At 55.8% G+C, this 21,539-nt stretch overlaps 1 protein-coding gene across 1 annotated transcript in view; it reads right to left on the bottom strand.

Moving 5' to 3' along the window:
• ASIC1 (acid sensing ion channel subunit 1) overlaps window positions 1-21,175 on the bottom strand; it is a 23,515-nt gene extending 2,340 nt beyond the window's left edge. Inside the window, exons 1-9 of the mRNA XM_081818961.1 lie at window positions 21,092-21,175; window positions 19,892-20,269; window positions 19,042-19,237; window positions 3,249-3,399; window positions 2,498-2,625; window positions 2,065-2,215; window positions 1,624-1,680; window positions 1,027-1,180; window positions 456-591 (exon numbers count right to left, since the gene is read on the bottom strand). Coding sequence (XP_081675087.1) covers window positions 456-591; window positions 1,027-1,180; window positions 1,624-1,680; window positions 2,065-2,215; window positions 2,498-2,625; window positions 3,249-3,399; window positions 19,042-19,237; window positions 19,892-20,253 — 1,335 coding nt within the window. The 5' untranslated portion in view covers window positions 20,254-20,269; window positions 21,092-21,175. The remainder of the gene's footprint in view (window positions 1-455; window positions 592-1,026; window positions 1,181-1,623; window positions 1,681-2,064; window positions 2,216-2,497; window positions 2,626-3,248; window positions 3,400-19,041; window positions 19,238-19,891; window positions 20,270-21,091) is intronic.
• Between the last annotated feature and the right edge of the window lie 364 nt (window positions 21,176-21,539).

Genomic DNA, 21,539 nt, shown 5'->3' with positions numbered 1-21,539 from the left:
GCACGGGGAGGTCAGTGGTGTCAGGACACCTGGAAGCAGCAGAGCTCACTGGGACAGGGGCAGGCAAGTCGTATTTGCAAAAAGATCGACAGCCTTTGTACGGAAGGAGCACAAAGCAGTTCTGGTGGGGTTCTTACTTTCTTCTCTATGTTTTTCTGCATTTTTCTACTTTCCTAAAGCGAACAGATATTATTCAGAAAACATAAAATACCCCAACATTCATTCTCTGGGTAAATTTTCAAAGGCTTATGAAATAGTCCCCCATTCATGCCCACAGGCCTGTCTCTTCCACTTTGCCCTAAGAGAAGGTTCAGCCCCCTCCTCCCACTACATACCAAGACAACAGTGTTTGGGGAAAGGCCCTGGGTGGCGGGGCGGTGGGGGAGGATGGCAGGGGAGGAAGGAACGTGTGGGACAGAGGTGGGCAGCCTGCTTTGGGTGGTAGGGTGTCGCACCATGCCCATGGCATGGGAAGGGGACAGTGCCGTGAGCAGCTCACCCAGGAGCCCTGCAATTTCATAGGCCTTCTTCTGCTCAATAGTCTCATAGTTGAGGACTTCAAAGAAAATGTCCAGCACCAGGATGTTCTCCCTGCAAAGGGGTTGGGGGAGGAGACCTAGGTTCAGGTCACATCTCTGTCCCTCACTGGCTAGATGACCTTAGCAAGTTACCCTCTCTGAATCTGACTCTGCATCCATAAAATGAGATGTTGATGGCGGTACCTGTCTTGTAGAATTGTCGTGAGGATCAAATGTGATGGCAAAAACGAAAAGACGCTCTGCACACTGGCAGGCGTGGAGTGACCCCAGTTACAGCAGTGAAGATGAAGATACAGAATGAAGCACCAAAGAGAGGTGCTTCCTTTGCTTGTTCCAACTTGATCTGCCCTCCATGCCCACCCCAGACTCTTTGGTTGTCTTCCCCTTGTCATCTCCAACTCCTCCTGTCTGCCGGCCCCTCAAAGCCCCCTCATACCCTTTACGGTCCCAGCCCAAGGGCCCTGCCCTGCACAGTCAGAGCCCTTACCCTATGTACTGCTCAGACTTGTTGAACTTCTTGGCCAGGTACTTGGCTGATGCTTTGCTGGGGATCTTGACCATGGACAGCTCCTTGCCATAGCGGGTTAGGTTGCAGGGCATTTCACACACACAGTACTCCTGGTCCTTCTCCACCAGGAAGTCTGTGCTCGACCAGGCGAGAGGCACTAGCTGAGTGGTGCCCTTCAGCCAGCACCTTCCTAACATGAACATTCTGGCCCTGTCCAAAGGAAACCTGGGCCCCTTTCTCTTTTTCTGACCTGTCCTTCACCTCAGCCCTGTGCCTGCCCTATGCCCACCTTGTGCTCCCCATGGGTATTTCTCAATCCTATATCTCATTGCCTCAGGGCCCTCGGGGGTCAAGCAGCTGAGATGCTGATGAGAGAGGGCCCCTCCCAGGTACTCCTGCTCATTTTTCAGAGGGGCCTTTAGAGATGCTATTCCCAGCTTTGCTAAAGTCAGACACAGGAGAGTTCAAGTGAAGCCTGATCCAGGAGTTACTTGAAGCTTCTGGGAACTTGGTCTGAAACCCCTATGCATGTGGCTCCTTCCTTCCCCCAGACTGCCCCAAGGCAGGGGTGCTCACCCAGAGCAGGATCCGCACACTCCTTGTACTGTTCTGGAGTGCAGTATGGGGCATCCCCTAACAGAGGAGAAAAGACAGTGGTGCAGGATGGAGATTAAAGGGTCTTGTGATGATGGTGGTACCAAGAGCCTAGAAACTGGAAGATGGGAGTGGGCTGGAGGGCAGGACTAGCTAGCCCCCAGCGTGTTCTGCAGGTGACCCACCCCACAGTCCATCCCTCCTAGACCCCTTCCCGCACGTTTCTGTGGGTACAGGCAGGAATTGAGGTGAGAGGGACAAGAGCTTTAGGGGTATGGAATGGGGTTAGAACTGGGCTGGGGAGAAGGCATTTAATCTTGCTTCTGTGTTGGCAGGAGGTTGATATGCGTGGGGAGCTGATGAGGGGCAGTGCAGTGCAGGCTGAGGGGCCCCAAGATCGTGTCTGGAGCTTTGGGGCCTGACCTGGCATGTGCACCATACGACAGTTACAGTTCTCCACCAGGTAGCGTGTCTCACAGTCGATGCGGCAGGCAGTAATGCTGTAGGAGTCGAAGAAATCCGAGTCCATGGTAACAGCTTTGCAGGTGCCCCAGGGCGGGGGCAGGTAGATGAGCTGCTGGGAGAGCCGGGGAGCTGGGGGGTGTGGGGACTTCTCCCCGAGTCACCTTGATGGACTTCTCTGACAAGACGCAGAGCTCGGGAGTCCTGCTCCCTGTCCCTTGGCAGACTCTGAGGGTCTCACAGTTTACAGAGCATTCCTGTTCATTCATGCTGCTCACTCATCAGATCGGTACCCAGGCCCTAGCTCACCCGTCCCTCCTGTATTGATTACCCACCACTCCATCTCGATCCCTCAACACCCCACCCTGGGACCAGCCTCCTGTGGCCCTCTCACCCGCTGCTCCTGGCAGGACACAAAGGTCTGGAACCCCGGGGCCACACCAAAGCCCAGCTGGTCGATGAAGGGAGGTTCATCCTGACTGTGGATCTGCACTTTGATGCCCGCTTCGAAGGACGTCTCATCTATGGGAATGAGGGGCAGGGGGTGGATTGAGAGGGCTTCTGACTCCCTAACCTCCTTCAGAGCTGGGGCCATGCTACCTCTCCTAGGGATAAGCACAGTGCACACTGGGACACTGGGGGAGGGGTTAATCTATAGGGGCCCTAGCCCATCCCCAGCCTCCTTCCGGGTTCACTAGCTCCATGCTGCCCTGATGAACCTTGTATCCTACATACTTTTCTTACCTGGCTTCGGCTGTGCATCTTGGTGTTTCAAATTCTTTCCCAGACACTATTTCTCTCCCTCCTCATCTCCCTTCTCCCTAGCTCTCTCAACCCCAAGGTCCCCTGAGACCAGACTGACGGCAGGCAGCCCAAGAAGAGAGGGAGTTATTTATAGAGCGAGTGGCGGCCACTGGTGGAAAGGGATGGCTGGTTACCTTGGAGAGTAACTGAGCCAGGAAGGGGCAGCTAGAGAACTGTGAGGGTGGCAGTCAGGTAGAGTCGGAGATGGAGATGGCAAGATGCTGGGAGGAAGGGAGGAGAGCCTGAGTCCTGCCTCAGGTCCCACAGTGGATCTCAGGAGTCCCTTGGTGGAGGCTGATGGCTAGGGCCATGGGAAGGGGCCCCTGAGAGAAGTGACATACCAGTCTCTCCCCATACAGGCAGGTACTCGTCCTGCTGGATGTCCAGCATGATCTCCAGCCCATTGCCAGTCCCACCCTTCATGGTCTTCAGCCGTGGACGCCCATCTCGGCCCGAGTTGAATGTGTAGCATTTGCCATACCGTGTGAAGACCTGGCAAGGGCAGAGTGGAGAGCCTGAGAGTCCTGCCAGCACCCCCTACTTACCAAGGGCTGTCCCCAGAGCCCTCCGCTGCTGGAATCTCAACACGCTTCAGGAACCATCCCTTCTGTGCAGCGCATTCTCCATTTGTCCTCCCTCCTGCTCATTCTCTGCCATTCTTTGCCCTGATATGGGCCCCAGGAAAGCTGATCCCTGTGGGGTGCACTGCCCGTGTTCTTCTGCCACTTGGACAGGCTTCGGGTTGGGTTGGCCAACGCGAGCTATCAGTGAGGGATCAGAGGGCAGGAGGGAGCTCTCGATCAGGGTGTGCATCCTTCCCCACCCCTCACCCCTCTGAGAATGCTCTGGCAGTGGTTTCGATCCTCTGAGACTATAGATCCTGCCAGGAGGGCTCCCTGCAAAGCACTGCCGTTCCCCTGTGCCCCTTTAGCCTGTTGGTGACAATTTCCCACTATCACCAGGTGCTTCAGGCCCCTTCAGGCAGAGTTTCCTTCACTCTGCCCACAGCTCTATAAACAGTCCCCTTGTTCGAGTCTTTTCAATTAAACTATCTGAGTGGCAGTCTTCTTCCTGCTGGGACCCTGACATACACACCTCCATCGCCAGGATCCCATCACTGCCATTCTCCCGGTCCCCCCTTGGGACCTTCTCTTCAGGCCCAAGCGCCCAGGGCCTTCTGAGATAGATCTTCTCTTCTCCTGGATTTTGCCCCAGGCATCTGAAATTCTGCTCTCCCCAAGGTCCTTCCCCCAAACCAAGCTAAGCATTTTCATTTTCTCCAGCCATTAGCCCCTTGTGTCCATCATTGTCCTGTCATCACCAGAACCTGAGAGCAGACCCAGTTGCCATCGCAAGGACCATGCTCACCCAAGCCCCAGCTTTGGTACTGGATTTGGTACTGAGCCTCCAGGGCAAGGCATGCTTGGCAATGCTTGTGCAGAACTAAGAGGGCCTCAGAGGAGCTCTCTGCCCTGGGGGCAGTCTTCCCACTCCAGGCCTCGGAGCAGCCCTTATCGCAGCTCTGATGACAGCCACAGAGGGAAGAGCGAACCAATTCTTTACGGCCCTCTCCCCACAGTTTCTCAGAATGTTTCCAGGTTCTCACAAATGGGGTGAGTGTGCTTTTCCTACAGCCTGATGGTGACAGAGTTCACGAAGTGAGTCAGAAGGTAAGGACAGACATAGCCCAGAGAAAGACAGAGACAGTGTCAGGCCAGACCAGAGCGGTCGGTGGTGTGGGGGGTACTAGTCCCCTTCTCCCTTCCTAGAACAACCTCCGCCCCCATCTAGAAAAGAAAAGGCAAAGTCCACAGATGAGGTAAAGAGGGAACTCCCACGACTCCTAACCCCCCAGCCCGCTACCAGGTTTTGTGGCATTCTGTCACAGGCTCAAAGCACACACCCCTGCCTACCCTTCACCTGGGGGCGTGAGGGACTCCACGTGGCGGAGAACGCCAGCCTTGCTTGGGCTGAGCTGTGCTGCGGGCCCGCGGACTGCTGCCGCCACCTGGTGGTTCTATGTGAGAAGTGTCTGCTCTACCCTTAGGTCCAGAGGAAGCCAGGTTGACTCCTTTGTTATCCCATGTTCCTCTATTTCCTGGCCTGCCTGAGGCCCAGTGGCCCAAACCTCCAGATCCCTGTCTGCAGTTGGTCCACAACGCACTTATATGATGACACCCACCTGCTCCTGCGCCAGGGCGGAAGTGGGGGACGGGGGCGGGGTAGTGTGTGGGAAGGGAAGGTCTGGCATCTGGCACCTGGAGGGGGTAGAAGAGTCAGGCCAGACAGAACTGGAAGCTGAACTGGGGAGCGGATGGGGTGCCACTTGGTCTCTCAGCAAGGAAGACCCTAAACTCCAGAGTGGGAGGGCAAGCAGGAGGCTGACTCCCCATTGAGGGCTTCCCCAGGGAAGAGGATCCTTGATCACCTAGAGCTGTGGGGAGGGGAAGATTTAGAGGAAGACTGTTATTCTCCCTCAGACAGACAGACAGACGGACACACACGCACACACACACACACACATATACACACACTGTAGGAGGAGCACTGAAAGACCAAGTGAGGATGCACTCAAGTCCCTGCTGTGGTCACTACTGGGGGGGGGGGGGGCAGGTGAGGTGGGGGAGGGGCAGGATGGCCACCAGCCCCAGCCCCAGCCGGCGACGCTCACGGTGAGCCGTGGCAGACACCCCTGGGGGACGGTGCCAGGCATGGGCCCCCACTCACCGCCGAGAAGTTGTGAGGGCCACAGGGCCCCCCGCAGTAGGAGCAATAGAGCAGCATGTCCTCCAGCCGGTGGCAGGAGCGATTGTAGAAGCGGTGCAGGTTAAAGGGCTCCCCAGAGAAGGCCTCGGGCCCCGGTGGGGCAAGGGGCACCCCAGGGTCATCACTTTCGTCCAGCCCCAGCATGGGGGCCAGGTAGAGCAAGTCGGGGTAGCTGAGCTGGGACAGGCGCACGGCATTGGTGTTGCAGAGGGTGACGGCCGGGAAGGCCAGCTCCGTGGTGGCCACCTCGTCCAGCAGAGTCACGTGCGGGTAGCTGAGGTAATAGGCGACACGGTCCCCCACCTGGCACAAGAAGGCGCCCAGGGCCAGGACAAAGGCCACTGCCCACAGGGCCTGCCTCAGCCCCGGACCCTCCTCCACGAAGATGTGGCTGGCGCCGTGCAGGGTGCAGCTGTTGGCAAAGGCCACCAAATCCATGGGCGATTCCCCCTCTCTAGGCTCCTTCCTCACTGCCTCCTTTTCCTTCTCTTCTTCCTCCTCTTCTGATTCTGAGTTGTCCCACTGTTGCTGCCGCCGCCGCTGGTGGGGACCCCAAACATCTCCCAAGGGCCCTGGGGCCTCCTCTCCAGAGGAGAAGGACACAGAGCAGAAGATCTGGATGGGCATCTTCTTCAGGGGCTTCCTGGCCCTTGGGGGATTGGCAGGAGAAGGGAGAAGTGGATAGGATCTCGGGCAGAATCCCGCAGGGCCAGCCACCCAGCCCGAGTCAGCCAGGTCCCGGCAGCCCAGCCAGCCAGCTGTTCTTCCTCACCGGGGCCTTGGTGGCGGAGTGGCTGAGATGGGGCGGGGCGTGGAGAGGAGGACCTGCCTGCCCAGCCGGGAGGGGGAAGGGGGAGGGCAGGCGTCTGGGCTGATGAATAATGGATGGCAGTGGGAAAGGGAGGCAGATGGAGAGGAGGGGGGCCAGAGCCCCTTTCCGGTCACCAGCTCCAGCGGGACAGAGAGGGTGGAAGACAGTGGAAACCATGGAAAAGCCTCAGGGCTCCAGGTGAGATGGGCCCTAGGAGATTCTTCTGCTCCCACAGCCCGGAGCAACAGTCCCTGCCCCTCCCCCATGACGTTCAAGCCTTCCTATCACCCTCCCATCTGCTCCTCAGCATCTCCCTCGGTCTTCCTACCCCAATTCTGGGTCCTCACCCCCATTCTCACCTGGTGCAGCCGTTCCCTTGAGACCCTGGAGCTCCGTACTCTCTCAGACCTCTAATTCCTCCTTGACTCCCCCTGACTCATAATCTCCCCGGCTCCAGTTATTTCATTGACCACACCCCCACCTTTTCCCAATACACTCCTAAGACCCCAGTTCCCTTTCAGTCACTACCGTGACCCCAATTTACTCTGTTACCTCCCGAACCCTTAATTCCCCTGCAATCATTGCCTTGACCTCCAGTTTCCCTCCAGCCAGTCCTTGACCCCATTTATCCTCCCCTCCCTCCCCTGACCCTGGCTGAGCTTCAAGTCAGCACCCTCCCCCATGCTGAGCTGCACTTAGGTCACTCTCCCCTCCTCCACCTTTCCCTTCTGTGGCTTGGGGGGCAGCCCAGGTTCCATTAGCAGAGGTCTCTCACTGACCACAGACTCAGTTATGGCCAGTTCCTGGCACCAGGGGGGAGGGACCCCGTCTCTTGCAGCTGAAAGGCTTCCTGGCAGATCACCACTCCCCCTCCCAGCTTGCCCACCCCTCACTGGTCCAGGAGAGGAATTTGAGGAATCCTTTCTGGTAGGTGGAAGAAATTGAGATCAGAGCAATCTGCTAGGTCAGGTGGAGAGTGTCAGGAACCAACCTGGGGTGCCCCGCAAAACCCTCAGCCCTAGCCCTTCTGAGGGTCCCCTTGCCCCCAGTTTACCATTCTCTGACCCCGGGTCCCTGGCCCCTCTGTGCTCTGGTTACTCAGGGCCACTGATTGAGGAACTTGAGCCACCAGTCAAGTCTCCAGGGCCTAGAAGGTGACCGGAGGGGAGGAGTGTAAGGGAGGGAGGGAGCGAGGGGAAGCATGTTAACCCTTCCTCTGCAGGGCCAGAGACAAAGCAGTGGGGGTCAGATGAGTCTACTTGGGCCTTGCGATTCCTTAACTATCCCACAGCCCCAGTCCCCCTTCCCCTCCTTTTCTCCTCTCCCTCCCTGCTCCTACACCTCTTCCCTTCTCCATTTGCATGTGGGGACCCTAGAGTATGTTGGGGATGGGAGGCAAGATGCCAAGTTCCAGCAGAACTGACTGATGTGGGACCTTTGGCTTCAACTTCGCTGCCAGGGACACAGAGGCCCCAAAAGAAGAGCAGCCTTTGAGATCTGGCTCCTCTCCATCCTTTCCCCATTGCCCTCAGACTGGCCTCCACCTCTTTTGCCTAAACATTGGCCTACCTGGTCTCCCTAACTCCCTGCCTCCCCACAGTTTCTCCCCACTTTATATAATTCTGTATGTAATTCTGACCGTTCTCCAGCCCTGAGACCTTCTTCACTCCTTAGTGCCTCTTGGTGAAATCACCCCCATCTCAGGTAAAGTTATGTGAGGCCTTTGCAATTTACCTTCCAGCCTCCCTTCCCCACCCCTCCATAGCAGTTTAGCCTCTAGCCACCATGCCCTTCTCCCATTCTGCAGACCCGCTAGGCTCATCCACAGCTCCATGCCTTCCCTGGACTCCATCTGGAGAATTTCCCTCATTTTTCAAGACCTTGCTCACACGTTACCTCCTCCAAGAAGCCTTCCCTGACTGCACAGGGCATAGTGAGTACCCACCCAGGAAACAGAATGAAGGGCCCAATTCTGCTCAAGTCCCTTCAGGCATGAGTAGTAACCAATAGCTCCTTGAGGACAGAGACTATGAGAATGAAAGAGCAAGACGCAGGGACCATGTGAAGAAACTAGAACCAAGGAAGACCAGAACACCCAGGGCAACCAGCGAGGTCACTGCAGAGATGAGGAGAGAGATAAACCCTCATCCCACTTCCAGCTGTTGTCCTCAGGCTACTTCTGCATGAACTCAGGGGTTCCTTTTATGTTTCCGGCCCTGTGTGCATTTGCTTCCCCCCTACCAGACCTCAGCTCTCAGAGGGCTCTGCACGTCAACAGGCTGTGTTTCAGAGGTAAGTTCTAGGCCTGGGTTGGGGGTGGGGAGGCTGCAGCTACCCATGTGTTCCACACCCCCTAGAGGGCACTGTTCCCCACCTTCAGACTTCCTGGAAGGGGAAGCAGATTAGACCTCCAGAGGGAAGAAACTAAGGCAGGGGACACTTCCACCACGCGGCTTCACTAGACAGAAGGACATGCACACACAGAGAAGCTTCAGAGGACAGCGCATCCAGGATGGCAGGACCCGTCTTCCCCCACACCAACACAAAAACCCACACTGCACACCTACACATCACCACCCACAGCTCCCTTGTGGGGCAACAAACACACACACACACACACACCCCAACCGCAGTTCCTCCCTCCTCTAACATCCTCTCCCGCCTCATCTTGTTCCAGTAGACCAATCCAAACTTTTCACAGTAATGGGAGGTAAGGACAGTCTCAAGCATCACATGCAGACCCGCAAGCACACAGAGGCCCCAGGAGAAGTGGCCGAGCAGACACCCATGCAGGACAACACCCACTTCTGAACCCTCTGTCCAAGGAGGCAAGCTTTCCCCCGGTCAATCCCTACCCAGTACTGCTCTCAAACTGTGTGTGGCAACTCAGTGGTTTCTGACTTTCTCCACATCTCTTTCTAAACACACCTCCCCACCCCCCGCCCCGCTGCTGCCAACATCTGTAAAATGTTTCATGCTTCTCAGTGGCTATCTCATGGGATCCTTATACAACCTAGTGAAATAAGCAGGTTTGAGTAACCTCACCCCCATTTGACAAATGAGGAAACTGAGGTACAGTGACCTGTTCAAGTTTCATGGAGAGCAAGTGGTGGGCATGAGATTAGAATTAGATCATCCCCTTGCAAATCCCTCCTTTATTCTTTCATTTACTCATCAACTATTTCCTGAGTGTCTATGTGCTGAGGACACATGAAGAATATACAATGGACTGGGATCCTGCCCTTGTGGAGCTTACTGTCTAATGGGGGAGGCAGACACCATTTTCTAAAAATTGCACAAGTGAATATTTAATTGCAAATCATGGTAAGTGCTATGAAAAGATAATTTGGCTCTATGGGAGGGAGTGACAGAAGGATCTAACCCACCCTAGGGAATCAAAGCAGGTTTCTCTGAGGAAGTGATGCTTGAATTGTGATCTAAAGAATAATGAGAATAAGGAGGAGTAATTACGTCTGTATGAGGTGGGGTGGGGGAATATTCCAGAGGGCAGAGTCATGCAAAGGCCCTGAAGACCCCAGGTGGATTGGGTGGAGAGCTCAGAGGAGGAGAATATAGCCGGAGAGCCAGAGCGGGGTAAGAACAGGCTGGATAAACAGGCAGGACCCAGACCCCTCCGGGGCCTTGAAGGTCACAGCAAAGATTCTGGTCCAAGGACAATAGGAGGTGCACCATGGAAGGGTTTCAAGTGATCAGAGCAGTGTTTTGAAGAGACAACTTGGGAACAGCCAGAGGAGGTGCTGGAAGACCTGTCAGGAAACCATCGCAGGGTGTAGGTGAGACAGGGAGTGGACCGGCTTGGAATGGGGTGGTAGGGTGGAGATGTTTAGGAGCCAAGAGTGGCAGATCCTGTTAAGGGAGGTGAAGGAGATGGAATGTAGGGATGCTTGCTAGTTTGCATAAGTGGCTGAATGGTGGGGTGGCTCACTAGGCCAGGAACACAAGGAAAGGACTAGTTTGGGAGATAAGATGTTAAATTTGGCTTTGCACATGCTGGGTTTTTCGAGCCTCGGGGACATCCAAGTGGATATGTGAAGAGGGAGATTGGCCACCGGCGCAGAGGCTGGGAGGAAAGAGCCAGACAGAAGCACACATCTGGCCTGCCAGGGTCTAGATGCTGACTAGAGTCATGAGTGAAGACAAGATGGCCCAAGGATAGAAAGTCGAAAGGAAGGAAGGAAGGGAGGGAGGGAGGGAAAGAGATCGAGCTTGATTTGTCAATATCCACCAAAGCCAAACAGAATCCCAACCTGTGACTTAACCACAGCCCCTAGTTATATACCCAAAATATGAGTACATAGAACAACCAGAAAACATAAGCAAGAATGTTCATGGTAGCTTTATTTATAACAGCCAAAAAACTAGTAACAACCCAAACGTCTAGCAAGAGTAGAATGGACAAATACATTTTGGTTTATTTATATAATGAGATACTACACAGCATTGACAAAGCGCTAACTACTGCCACACAAAATGAGACAATCTCAGAGACAAAATCCTAAGCAAAAGAAGACAGGCACAAAAGTGTGCATACTTTATGGAGGATACTGTACTCTAGGAACTTCAAAACAGGTGGAACTTATCTGTACTGACAGAAGTCAGAATAATGGTTAACTCTTGTGGGGTAGTATTGACCAGGAAGGGGCCCAAAGGAACTTTCTGGGGTGTTGGAAATCTTTTACACTTTTTTTTTCTTTTTTGAGAGAGAAAGTGTGCGATGAGCGGGGTTGAGGGTAGGGGCAGAGGGAGAGGGAGAGAGAGAATCTCAAGCAGACTCTGTGCTGAGCATGGAGCCAGACGCAGGGCTCGATCTCATGACCCTGAGATCATGACCTGAGCTGAAATCGAGAGTTGGACGCTTGATTGAGCCACGCAGGCACCCCAGGAAAGAACAGTTTAAAAAAGAGGAGGTGGTCAACCATTTTGAATGTTGAGAGATTAAGAATAAAAAATGTTTGTAGGATCTGGCCACATGGAGGTCGCTGGTGGCCTTAGCTCTAACCGTTTTGGTGGAGTGCTGGGGGTAGGCAGAAGGCAGCCTGAAGTGGATTGGACAGTGAGTTTGAGATGAGACAATGAAGACAGTGGAATATATATATATCATTTTTCAGAATTTTGTCTGGGAAAGGAAATGGAGGGGAGGGGCTGGAGGGAGCTGTGGAGTTGAGATACCTTTGGTTTTTGGTTTTTGGTTTTTATGTTAACCTCAACCCTGATGCATAGTAAGTGCTCAATAAATGTTAGCTGTCGTTGTAGCTATATATTTCAAGATGAGAGAATCTTAAGCATGTTTCAGTGTCAACAGGTAGATTCCACTGGAGAGGGACAGACTGACTGTAGACAAGGGAGAGGCAGAATCTTTAGGGTAACATTCCTATACAGGTAGAAAGAGATCAGATGGAAAGATTAGGTTGAGATTTCAGCCTAGAGAGGAGGACTGCTCCCTTCCGAGAAGGGGGAAGGTCTTGGCTGCGGCTTCTATCTTCTCTATGAAGCAGAAGACAAGGTCATCTGCCGAGGGCGCAAGGCGGGCCAGGAAGGGTGGCTGTTTGAGATGAGTGGAGAAGTCTGCAGTAGTCACTGGGGCCAGCAAGGTGACCCGGAAAACAGGGGGTTGCCAGGGGGCACTGCCCACCCATTTCAGGATATTGATCATGAGCACAAGGTGATTTCAAGCTGGCCTGTTGTGTGACCTCCTCTGGCAGAGCCTGGCTGCCCCAGAGCCGCCTGAGGAAAGCCAGTGGTGGGCCATCCATAGGGTTGGGGTTTGGCCAAACGGTGCAGTGAAAAGGCAGAGGAGTCAAAAGGCTTTGGTGTGGCCAGCCCAAGTCTGGGTTCCTTCTCCTTTGCACTCTTGCTTTTGCGTCTTGCCGCCAGCTTCTTTAGAGAGCATGGCAAGTTGGGGGCCGGACACCCTCCTCCCCCTGCTCCACACACCTGCTCCTACAGTCACACACAAAGAAGCTGGACTTCGAAGATCTGAAGTCAAGGTCCCACTCTGGCATTCACCGGCTATGTGACCTCGGGCAAGTCACCCAACATCTCTGAGCCTCAGTTTCCTCATCTCTCAAGTGAAGATATTAACACCTGCCTGCCTCCCAGAATGAGGAGGATCATGAGCTAAAGTAAAGGGAATTTGTAAATTGCAAAGCACGACTGGAAGAGATGATTAATTTTGCTGGTATGTGCTCTGCATGCGACCAAAGGTTTGCCTGCACACAGGTTCCCTCCCACAACCGCACTAAGTGAGCTGCGTACGCCCCCAAGCACATCCACACACGTCCACTACACACCCTAATCCACATCCACGTTCCTGCACACTCGGGGCACACATGCAGTGAGCGTGTCACAGGAAGGCTGAGTCGGCCGCTGTCCATGGTCAGGGCCACTGCAGCAGTCTCACCCCAGGGAGGTCCCCAGCCTGGCTGGCTGATGCAACGCATCAATTAGAGATGCACACACTAAGCTACATGGCCCAACCTCTCAGCCCCCTCCCCGCCGGGACTGCAGCCATGTCAAGGGGGTGCGGGTGAGAGGGGTGGGAAGGGTTTTCTTTCCAAGAACTCACAGTAGCTCAGAAAAACTACCACTTGCCCTCCCTCTCCCCCGGGAGTGGCCTTGGAGAGCCTGGGGTGGCAGAGTCTCTCCCCTTACAGTTTCTTAAGGGAACTTCCCCTCTAGGTGAATGCACAGCTGTTTCGTGCTCATTTTATAGTTTTCCATGAGGAAGATGTCTGATCCATGTGTCTGGGAAAGTCCGTACCGCACAGCCATTCCATGCATGGGCCAGGACGGGCTTAGCCAGAGAGTCCCAGAGGCGGGAGGAGGGGCTGCCCCTTGGCAAAGAATCATTTAGCCATCTATTTAGGGCCTCCTTACCTCACAGGAAATTGTGCCTAGAAGCCAGATGGAACTATGCCTAAAATAGAACCCAGGGGGTCCCAGTGTCTAGCCGCATCCTCCGCCAGAACTAGGCACCACTTCTCAGTCTTGCTGTCTGCTTCCCAGTTTTGCCTCCCAGAATCCCCACACAAGGGTCCTGACTGGAAGGTTCTCGGCCCGAGGTTAGAAGCTCCCGGAGCCGCCACCTCAGACTTCCAGTGCTGGCAGGCTTGTGCTCCGGGGCCTTGCCAACGGCAGGCAATGACCCCTGCTGGACAGCGGTGGGCCGCGCACCTGCTGCGGGAGGACAGCCCGGCGGAGACGCCCCACAGTCTGTAAAACTGGAGTTTCTGAATAGCTGAGCTGGGCTGGGGAGATTGGAAGGACTCCACCTAGAAGTCCAGGGTCCTCTGCTACCTGGCACGTGACTCCCTGTTCCCCGCGGCTGCCTTTGTTACCATCCCCACCCCTCAGCTCAGAGCCTCCCTGGGAACCGCACTTCACTCTAAGCTCCCTGAGGGCAGGAACCGGGTCTGTCTGTTCGCCCCTACACTCTGGCGCCCAGCGCGGGGCCTGGCACTTCGAAGGGGCTCTGTCACAGGAAGGAACCAAGCGGACCTTTGCGTTTCCAACAACCCGGCTCTCCCACATCATGCCACCTCTCCCCCAGAACTGAAATTGCCTTCCACAAAGTCGAAGCATGCTCAGAAGCAACCTCCACCCACAGCAAAAACGTGGGACCTCTCGGCAGGCCTCCCCCCTGCTTCTTGGACACACACCAGGTGCAGCAGTGACCATACCTTTGAGTTTTCTGCAGGCTGGGGCAGGAGAAAGGCCCAAGGCTTGGAAGCACTCCTCCTCCCCACCCCTGCATTTCCGACTCTGCCCCCAGAGGCATTTAGTTACTTACATCAATTCCCTATTACTTTAGCCAGCAGCCCGGAGATCAATTAACTGAGAGTAGCCTCTTAGCTAACTGCAGTCTGGGAGAGAGGTGGAGTCCAGAATGGCAGGGGAGGAAGGAAGGAAGGAGAGGGAGAGGAGGTGAGAGAGAGGAAACTACGTTATCCAAAGGATGCTGGTGTGTATAGGTGTATGAGAGAGAGACAGAAAGGGAGAGAGAGAGAGAGAGAGACCCCACCTGGGTCCCCTGGATTCTTGCAACTGGCTCCACTCCAGTCTCCTACCTCCAACCTCAGGTACTTCGGAGGGAGAGAGAGAAAGGAAGGATAAGTCTGGAAGGTTAACCTCTCCACTCCAGCCTCTCTTCTGTCCCGCTGCAATCTGTGCATGCTCCCCTTCCTGCCTCCCCCCCCCCCCTGCACAAAGACCACCAAGCCTCTGCCCCTGGGCAGGGTGCCTCAGGACCCTCCTGCTCTCTACAGCAGTCTGGGCAGCCTTTTCCTTCAGCAGCCCCTCCACTCGCTGCTAGCTGGAGGGAAGAGACCCAGGTAGTGAGGCTGGGCCCTCTCCAGGGACTCCTGGTTTGAGCTTCTATGGGGTGGGAGGCGGGCGAGGCAAGCTAGGGTGTGTGGGTGTGAGGGGTGTCAGTGAAGGGGCAGAGCTAAGTCGGGGATAAGGAAGCCCTCATGCTGGCCTGGCTCTCTCTGGGACCTGCCATCCCTGGCTCAGCTTGCTTTAAGATGGCCTCTCCCACCCCTCTCCAGGTCCCAGGATCACCCACCTACACCCACTGCTTCTATCAGCTTCTCATCCCTGTAGATGCTCCAGAAGAGTCCTGTCCCCCTCCAGAACCTTCATGGGATTTCCGTGCCCACCCCCCTCACTCCATCTCTCCTCTAGGGAATTCCTGCCTCCACTCCAGGGTCCTGGGGGGACTCCTATGGACCCCCTCAAGGATTCGTGTCCCCTATCCCTTGTCCCCCAATTCCACCCCCTCCTGAGAGAGGATACTGTCTCCACTGCAGACCCACCCCCAAGATTTCCATTTTCTGCCCTCCCCTTCCTTCTCTTGCAGGGTCCAGAAATTAATTCCCCGCTCTCTCTCCCCCAGGCAAAGGCTCTGGGTCTCAGCTGGAGGAGGAGGATGGCATAGGGCTGACTGGGCAGCCATCTGCCAGCCCCCTCCCCTTGGGGCTGCTCAGCATTCCAGCCACATAGGCGCTCCCACTGCCAGGGACAGATAAGGTGCAGCTGGAGGCTGGCACCAGCTGCGACTGTGCTCACTCCCTCCGGCCCCCACCCAGACACGGGCACACAGCTGCGCCCCTGGTCCCCCTCCATGGAGCCCCTGCCCTGCCTTGGCCTTACTGGCCTTGAGGTGGGGTGGGAGAGCAGAGCCTCAGACCCGTTGCCCTGGCGACCAAGCATCCTACCTCAAAGGAAAAGAGGTGGCCAGGGAAGAGGGGTCCTTGAGAGTGGGTCGTTGGTTGCTTTTTTGGTAGTTCAAGAGAGCTACTAAGGTTGACCCTCTGCCTCCTCAGTCTGAAACCAGTTTCTCCCAGATTTAGCCCAGGTTTCCCATATTTATCCCCACTCTCCCAAGCTGACTCAGCTACAGCTGGGGGATGGACCCAGTCAAACACTCTGTGACCACCAGTCCATCCCCCTGCGGTTGAGCTGGATTCAGAAGCACATCTGAGGGGGAACACTCATCACTGCAGACCCCCGCCAGAGGAGGGACCAGAATATGCCCCTTCCTATGCCTCCTGAACTGTCCTCCATGAGCAGGGTTCTCACAAGTTGGATGATTTTGGCCCTTGGAAACCCACAGTGGACTTCACATGTACCTGTGCACATTTTATTTTGCAAAAACTTTGAGCCAGGGCTTGGACTTCCAGTTAGAACCTCTGTTTCAAAGCAGCAGAAGATGCCAAGACGGTCTCTCCTAAGCTCTGACCCAACAGGCAAATGTTTTCAGTCAGTGCCACATCTGTCCAGGGGCTAGAAACACACCTTTTGACCTAGCAGAGAATGGCAAGGATGGAGAGGCAGATGTTAACTATTAGACCAAAGGAGAAGAGAGAGAAGGTGGAGCCTGTCTGCACCCCTTGGTACCAGGGAGCTGGAGGAGGGTGCCGGAGCCCTTCTTTTCCCCCACGGAGCTGTCAGACGTGGACTCACAACCAAACTCCCATCTGTGTAGGAACATCCATAAAGGCAGAAGTGGTAGAGTTCCTGACGCAGAAACATTGACAGGGAGGTCAATGAGAGAGGGTAGAAGGAGGGGCTGAGAGCCTTGGGTGCAGCCAGATTCCGGGTCAAGTCTTTCACATGGGCTCAAAAACATAAAAAACCTAGTCTTCCCTGACAACCCAGAACCCAGAAATGCCAGTGCTGGGCCTGCCTGCAGGCTACTAGCTCTCATATCTCCCCCCGCCCCAACCTCACGCAAGAGGAAGAACTCAGATTGCTCCAGAACTTTGTGAACCAGTCGTATCTCCATCTGACTACTTAGAATTGTCCCCTCAGATAACATGGACCAGTCACATTTCAGTATCTCCATTTTCATGAACCTAACATGTCCTAGCATCATCACCTGGAATCTTTCTGGACCTGAGGGACAAATGGAGCCTCAATTAAACACTTTCTATGGACTATTGTACCCCCACATTATACCTTCTCAGGTTGAGCCAAGTATTCTGCCCTTCATCTAATACTACAAACCATCCAAGCTAATGGGTTTTCTCTTCCTTGCTGCTCCCTTCTGCTGTGTATTGGGTATGCTGCAGAGGAGGAAGGCTCTGCCTTTCACCCTCAGTTAACTTCTACTACTCATTGGTACATAGTTGGTGAGCCTGGGAACCCTCAGGCTCTGGAGAATCCAGGACTTTCCCTGTTTTGAGAAAGGATAAGAGGGAAGTGGTTAATGCATCACCCTATGCTCCCCATCAGCTTGGCTCAGCAAGGAGTATGGTCATGTAACCTTTGTCTGGCAGGATTGACAAAGGCCCACGAAACAGGTCTGCAGAGCAGGGATTAAAGAGATTGGGAATTCTTGTGTAACCTCAGCAGGAAAAAAACAAGCATGACCACGGCTCCAACATTTCTACACAAACAAATGCGGCTCATGCTCCCATAATGCTAGGAGGAAGCAAGCAAGCAGGGGAGAAAATGAGCAGGGAGAAAAGGGAGTCTCTGAGAGCAGAGAATTAGGGGCGGGCATGGATAGCTAGGGGATCCTAGGGGAGACTGGGTTTTCAAAGAGCAATCACCAGAATTGGAAGTGAACACGAGGACTGCAGGGTCAGCAACAGTAACAAAAAGAGCACACTAGGTTGGATCTTTACAAGACATGAGTTCTAATCCTGAACCTGTCACTAACCAGCTACTTGAGCTCAGGCAACTCATTCCACCTCCCTGTGTCTCAGTTTGTGCATCTGTAAAATAGAGATAATATGGCTATTTATCCAGGGGATTGAAGAAGAGCCTACAAAGCATTCTGAAGAGTTACAAGCATCAGTCTCTCATCTGGTGTTATTTTTCACATCTGGCTTCAGGTCCTTTGGTCCCTTTCCAGCCTCTGTCTGGTTGTAACCTCTTGGGAGCCTGTATGACTTGCCCAGGATCACCTGGCACATGAGATACAAGTCAGTTCCCCTAACCCTCCCCGGGATGCTGGCTTTGAGGCAGCCCCATCTGTGGGGAGTGGTGGGTGGGTCTGTGGGGCAGCTCCATTCTTTTTTTTTTTTAATATTTTATTTATTTGACGGAGAGAGAGAGAGCTCGGGCACATACAAGCAGGGGGAGTAGCAGGCAGAAGGAGAGGGAGAAGCCGGCACCCCGCAGAGCAGGGAGCCCAAGAGTGAGATGCGGGCTCGATCCCAGGACCCTGGGATCATGACCTGAGCCGAAGGCAGATGCTTAACTGACTGAGGGGCATCTCCATTTTAAGAAGCAAAGAGATGAAAAAGAAGAAGAAGAAGAAGAAGAAGAAGAAGAAGAAGAAGCAGCAGCAGCAGCAGCAGCAGCAAAGGGAGCCTCCAGTTTGGCCATCACTGTGTACCCCAAATAATCTCTCCTTCCTCAGACACTGGCTCTTGTTGGCCAGGGGGGAACCCAATCAGACAGTATGCATGTGTGTGTGGGAGGGGGTGGCACAGAATTACCTGTCTAGCTATGTGAGAGAAAGCTTCTCTTACTTCCCATGTTTCGCGGTGCTTCTCTAACTTAAATTCAAATCACCTGCTAAAATGCAAATTCTGATTCAGTAGGTCTGGGAAGTGGGGTGGCTCAGTCCCGCAGTTCTTTCAATCTCTCTGGTGATGGTCCTCAGACCTCATTTCAAGTAACAAGGCTGCAGCTTACCCACCACCACGTCCAACTCTGACACCTGTGGCCCAAAAAGTAAGCGTGATGGGGTGGGGGTCGAGCCAAGCTCTGTGTGTGTGTGTGTGAGTGTGTGTGTGTGTGTGTGTGTGTGTGTGTGTGTGTGTGTGTGTGTGAACCTCTGTGTGTTGTGCACTGAGCACTCTCTTTCCTGTCATCGTGGTCATGAGGCTGATGCTGAGGCCCTCACACAGAGCAAATGGACCCCTGTGCTGAACCAAGTCCCCTCCTGACAGAAGCAAACCCCAGGGACACACAGCTTCCTCTCCGGAGTAGCAAGCTTGATGGGAGGTCCTCGGGCTCCTAATCCTCTCCTCCTCCTCAGGGGGCAGGACTGACTCCTGCCCCACACCAGGGGACTCACTCACCACCTTGAAGTCTTCAGCGCTGCAGACCTCCCCCCGGAAGTGGCAGGAGAGCAGCATGTCTCGAATGTCGTGCCCCGCGCGGTCGTAGAACTCGCGCATGTTGAAGGGCTTGGGCTTGAAGCTGCGGAAGTTGGCCTTGTCCTGCAGGATCTCCAGCTGCTTTTCATCTGCCATCTGTGTGTCCGGTATCTCATACCTGGAGGCCAGGAGTGAGCGGTGAATGGATCAGCATGACCTTCAGTCCCTGCCTCCATTTGGCCTCCAGGGTCCCATACCCAACCTTGGTGGGGGAGGTGGTGGCAGGGATCCATCTGGGGTCAGCTATCAGCCCCGGGGATCTGGCCTGGGCATAGGCACAGGAGAGCTGGGTGTGTCCAGAGGACCTGCCCCATGGGGTCTGAGAAGCTGTTAGGATGTGCAGTGGCTGCATGGGTAAGGGAGGGGTGGGCAGAGAGATCAAGGCAGGGGCTGTCTTTTATACTACAGTCTCCACCCTTTAAAGATGGTCTGCCCCCAGCCCTCAAGTGAGGAGAAGATCAAGACACACTAGCCGGAAGGTGGCAAAGGTCACTCCAGAGAGGCTGCTGATGTCTCACAGCTCAGGCTGGGTAGGGGCAGAGCTGTTTGGGACTATGCTGCGATCAGAGATAGGGTGCCCTTAATTGCGTTGCTCAGCAGTACCCCGATTCCTTTGCTGTGAGTGGCAGGTTTGGGGGTGCCTGGGAGACAAGACAGGGTGGTCCGGGCTCTATGGTGGGTTTCGAGAGGCAAGCACCTGAGGGGGGTACCCAGGAGCTGGGGTGCATGCAACTCCGGGAGCCCAGCGAGCAGCCAGGTGGGAGCCGCCCACCTGTTGTTGAGCAGGGCCAGCAGCTCCCCAGCGTGGTACAGGTCATTCTTGGAGACTTGGCTGAAGCGGAACTCGTTGAGGTTGCACAGCGTGACGGCGGGGAAGGTGAGCTGGGAGGCGGCCACCTCGTCGAGCTTGGTGACGTGGTGATAATGGAAGTAGTACTGCACCCGCTCGGTGCACACACACAGCAGCACGGCCAGCGAGCCCAGGAAGCACAGGGCCCAGAGCGCCCGCTTCAGAGACAGCCGCTCGTAGGAGAAGATGTGCGCCAGGCCGTGCAGCGTGGAGCTGCTAGCGAAGGCCTGGATGCTCACCGGCTGGACGCCGCCCGCCTCCTCCTCCTCGGCCTTCAGTTCCATCCTGACCGAGGGGATCCTGGGGAAGGGGGCGGGGAGAGTCTGTTATGCTGGGATAAGAGTACACATGGAGGTCCCTGCAAAGGCGTCCATTCGGGATCCCCATCGCCAGAGGTCACTACTTCTGGGGCAGGAGACTTCCCTCGTGTGTGAGCCCAGAGGTGGCTGACCAAGGGACGCACTCCTAGAAAAGGGTTCCTCCAAATGCAGGGGCTCTGGGGTCAGCTCAGGCCAAAAGAATGCTTTCCCAGGCCAGGGGAGACCCCAGTTGTAGACATCCGAGAGCGAGAGGGAAGTCCCAATATTTTTCCACAGGCAGGCACAGGAGTTCCCTCCAGATGTGGGGTCACTCTGGGACAGGAATGTCCACCCCATCCTGGAGACGAAAACTCCCCCAGACGGACAGAACCCAGGGTCAGGAGCTCCTGGCCAAGGATGTCCCCAGGACCGGGCTTTCACCCGGGTAGGCTAAACCTGGGCTAAAAACCCCTCAGGGAGGGGGGGAAGGGCCCAGCCCGAGTCCTCACCTGCGGGCGTCTCCAGTTTTAACGGCGCAGGCTGTGTCTATGTTTGGGGTGGGGGGTGGGGGGTGGAGGGCAGCCCGAGGTGGATGCATGGTGGCGGGGACCGCGGTTCCCTATGACAGCTAGCTGTCCCCGCCCCGGACGCAACCCCCCTCCAGTCCAGCTTCTCGACGCAGCCAGATCCCCTGCTCGGCCCCCGCCCCCCTCCCCAGCCACCGAGCCGCCCCAGCAGCTGGGGAAAGCGAGAGGGGAGGAAAGTCCTGGCTTCGGGGCGCTGGGGAGTCCCGCAGCCAAAGGCGGGGGTATCGGAGACCCACCTGAGGGGGCTTCGGGAACCCGGCAAGCGGCGGCGGGTCCTGGGGCGCGGGGCCGGACGCGGGCTCAGCGCCGAGCCGCGGAGGGGCTCATGGCCCGGACCGGGAGCCCGCGGCTGCCGCGGCACGCCGCGCAGAGCCCTGCAGGGAGCGGCCCGCCCGGCCCGGCTCGGCTCGGCTCCGTCCGCTCGCCCGCGCGCGCTCGCTCGCTCGCCAGCCTCGGCTCGGTCCGCCCGGGCTCGGCGCGGTGCGCGGTGCTCTCAGCCCCGGGATCTGCAGGGATCCATCGTCCGGCCGGGAGGCGGCGGGAGGGAAGGCGGAGGGGGGAGGGGAGAGGGTGCGCGTGCGCGCCTACGAGTGTCTGCGAGGGTGTCTCTGGGCCGGTGTGCGCGCGGGGCCCCCGGACGCGGGAGCGGGACCGAAGGCTCCCCCCCTCCACGGCTGCCTCGCC

This window comes from Leptonychotes weddellii, chromosome 5, assembly GCF_054177405.1.
Source record: "Leptonychotes weddellii isolate Sample4059 chromosome 5, ASM5417740v2, whole genome shotgun sequence".
Taxonomy (NCBI): domain Eukaryota; kingdom Metazoa; phylum Chordata; class Mammalia; order Carnivora; family Phocidae; genus Leptonychotes; species Leptonychotes weddellii.
This window is presented reverse-complemented; position numbering and strand designations above follow the sequence as displayed.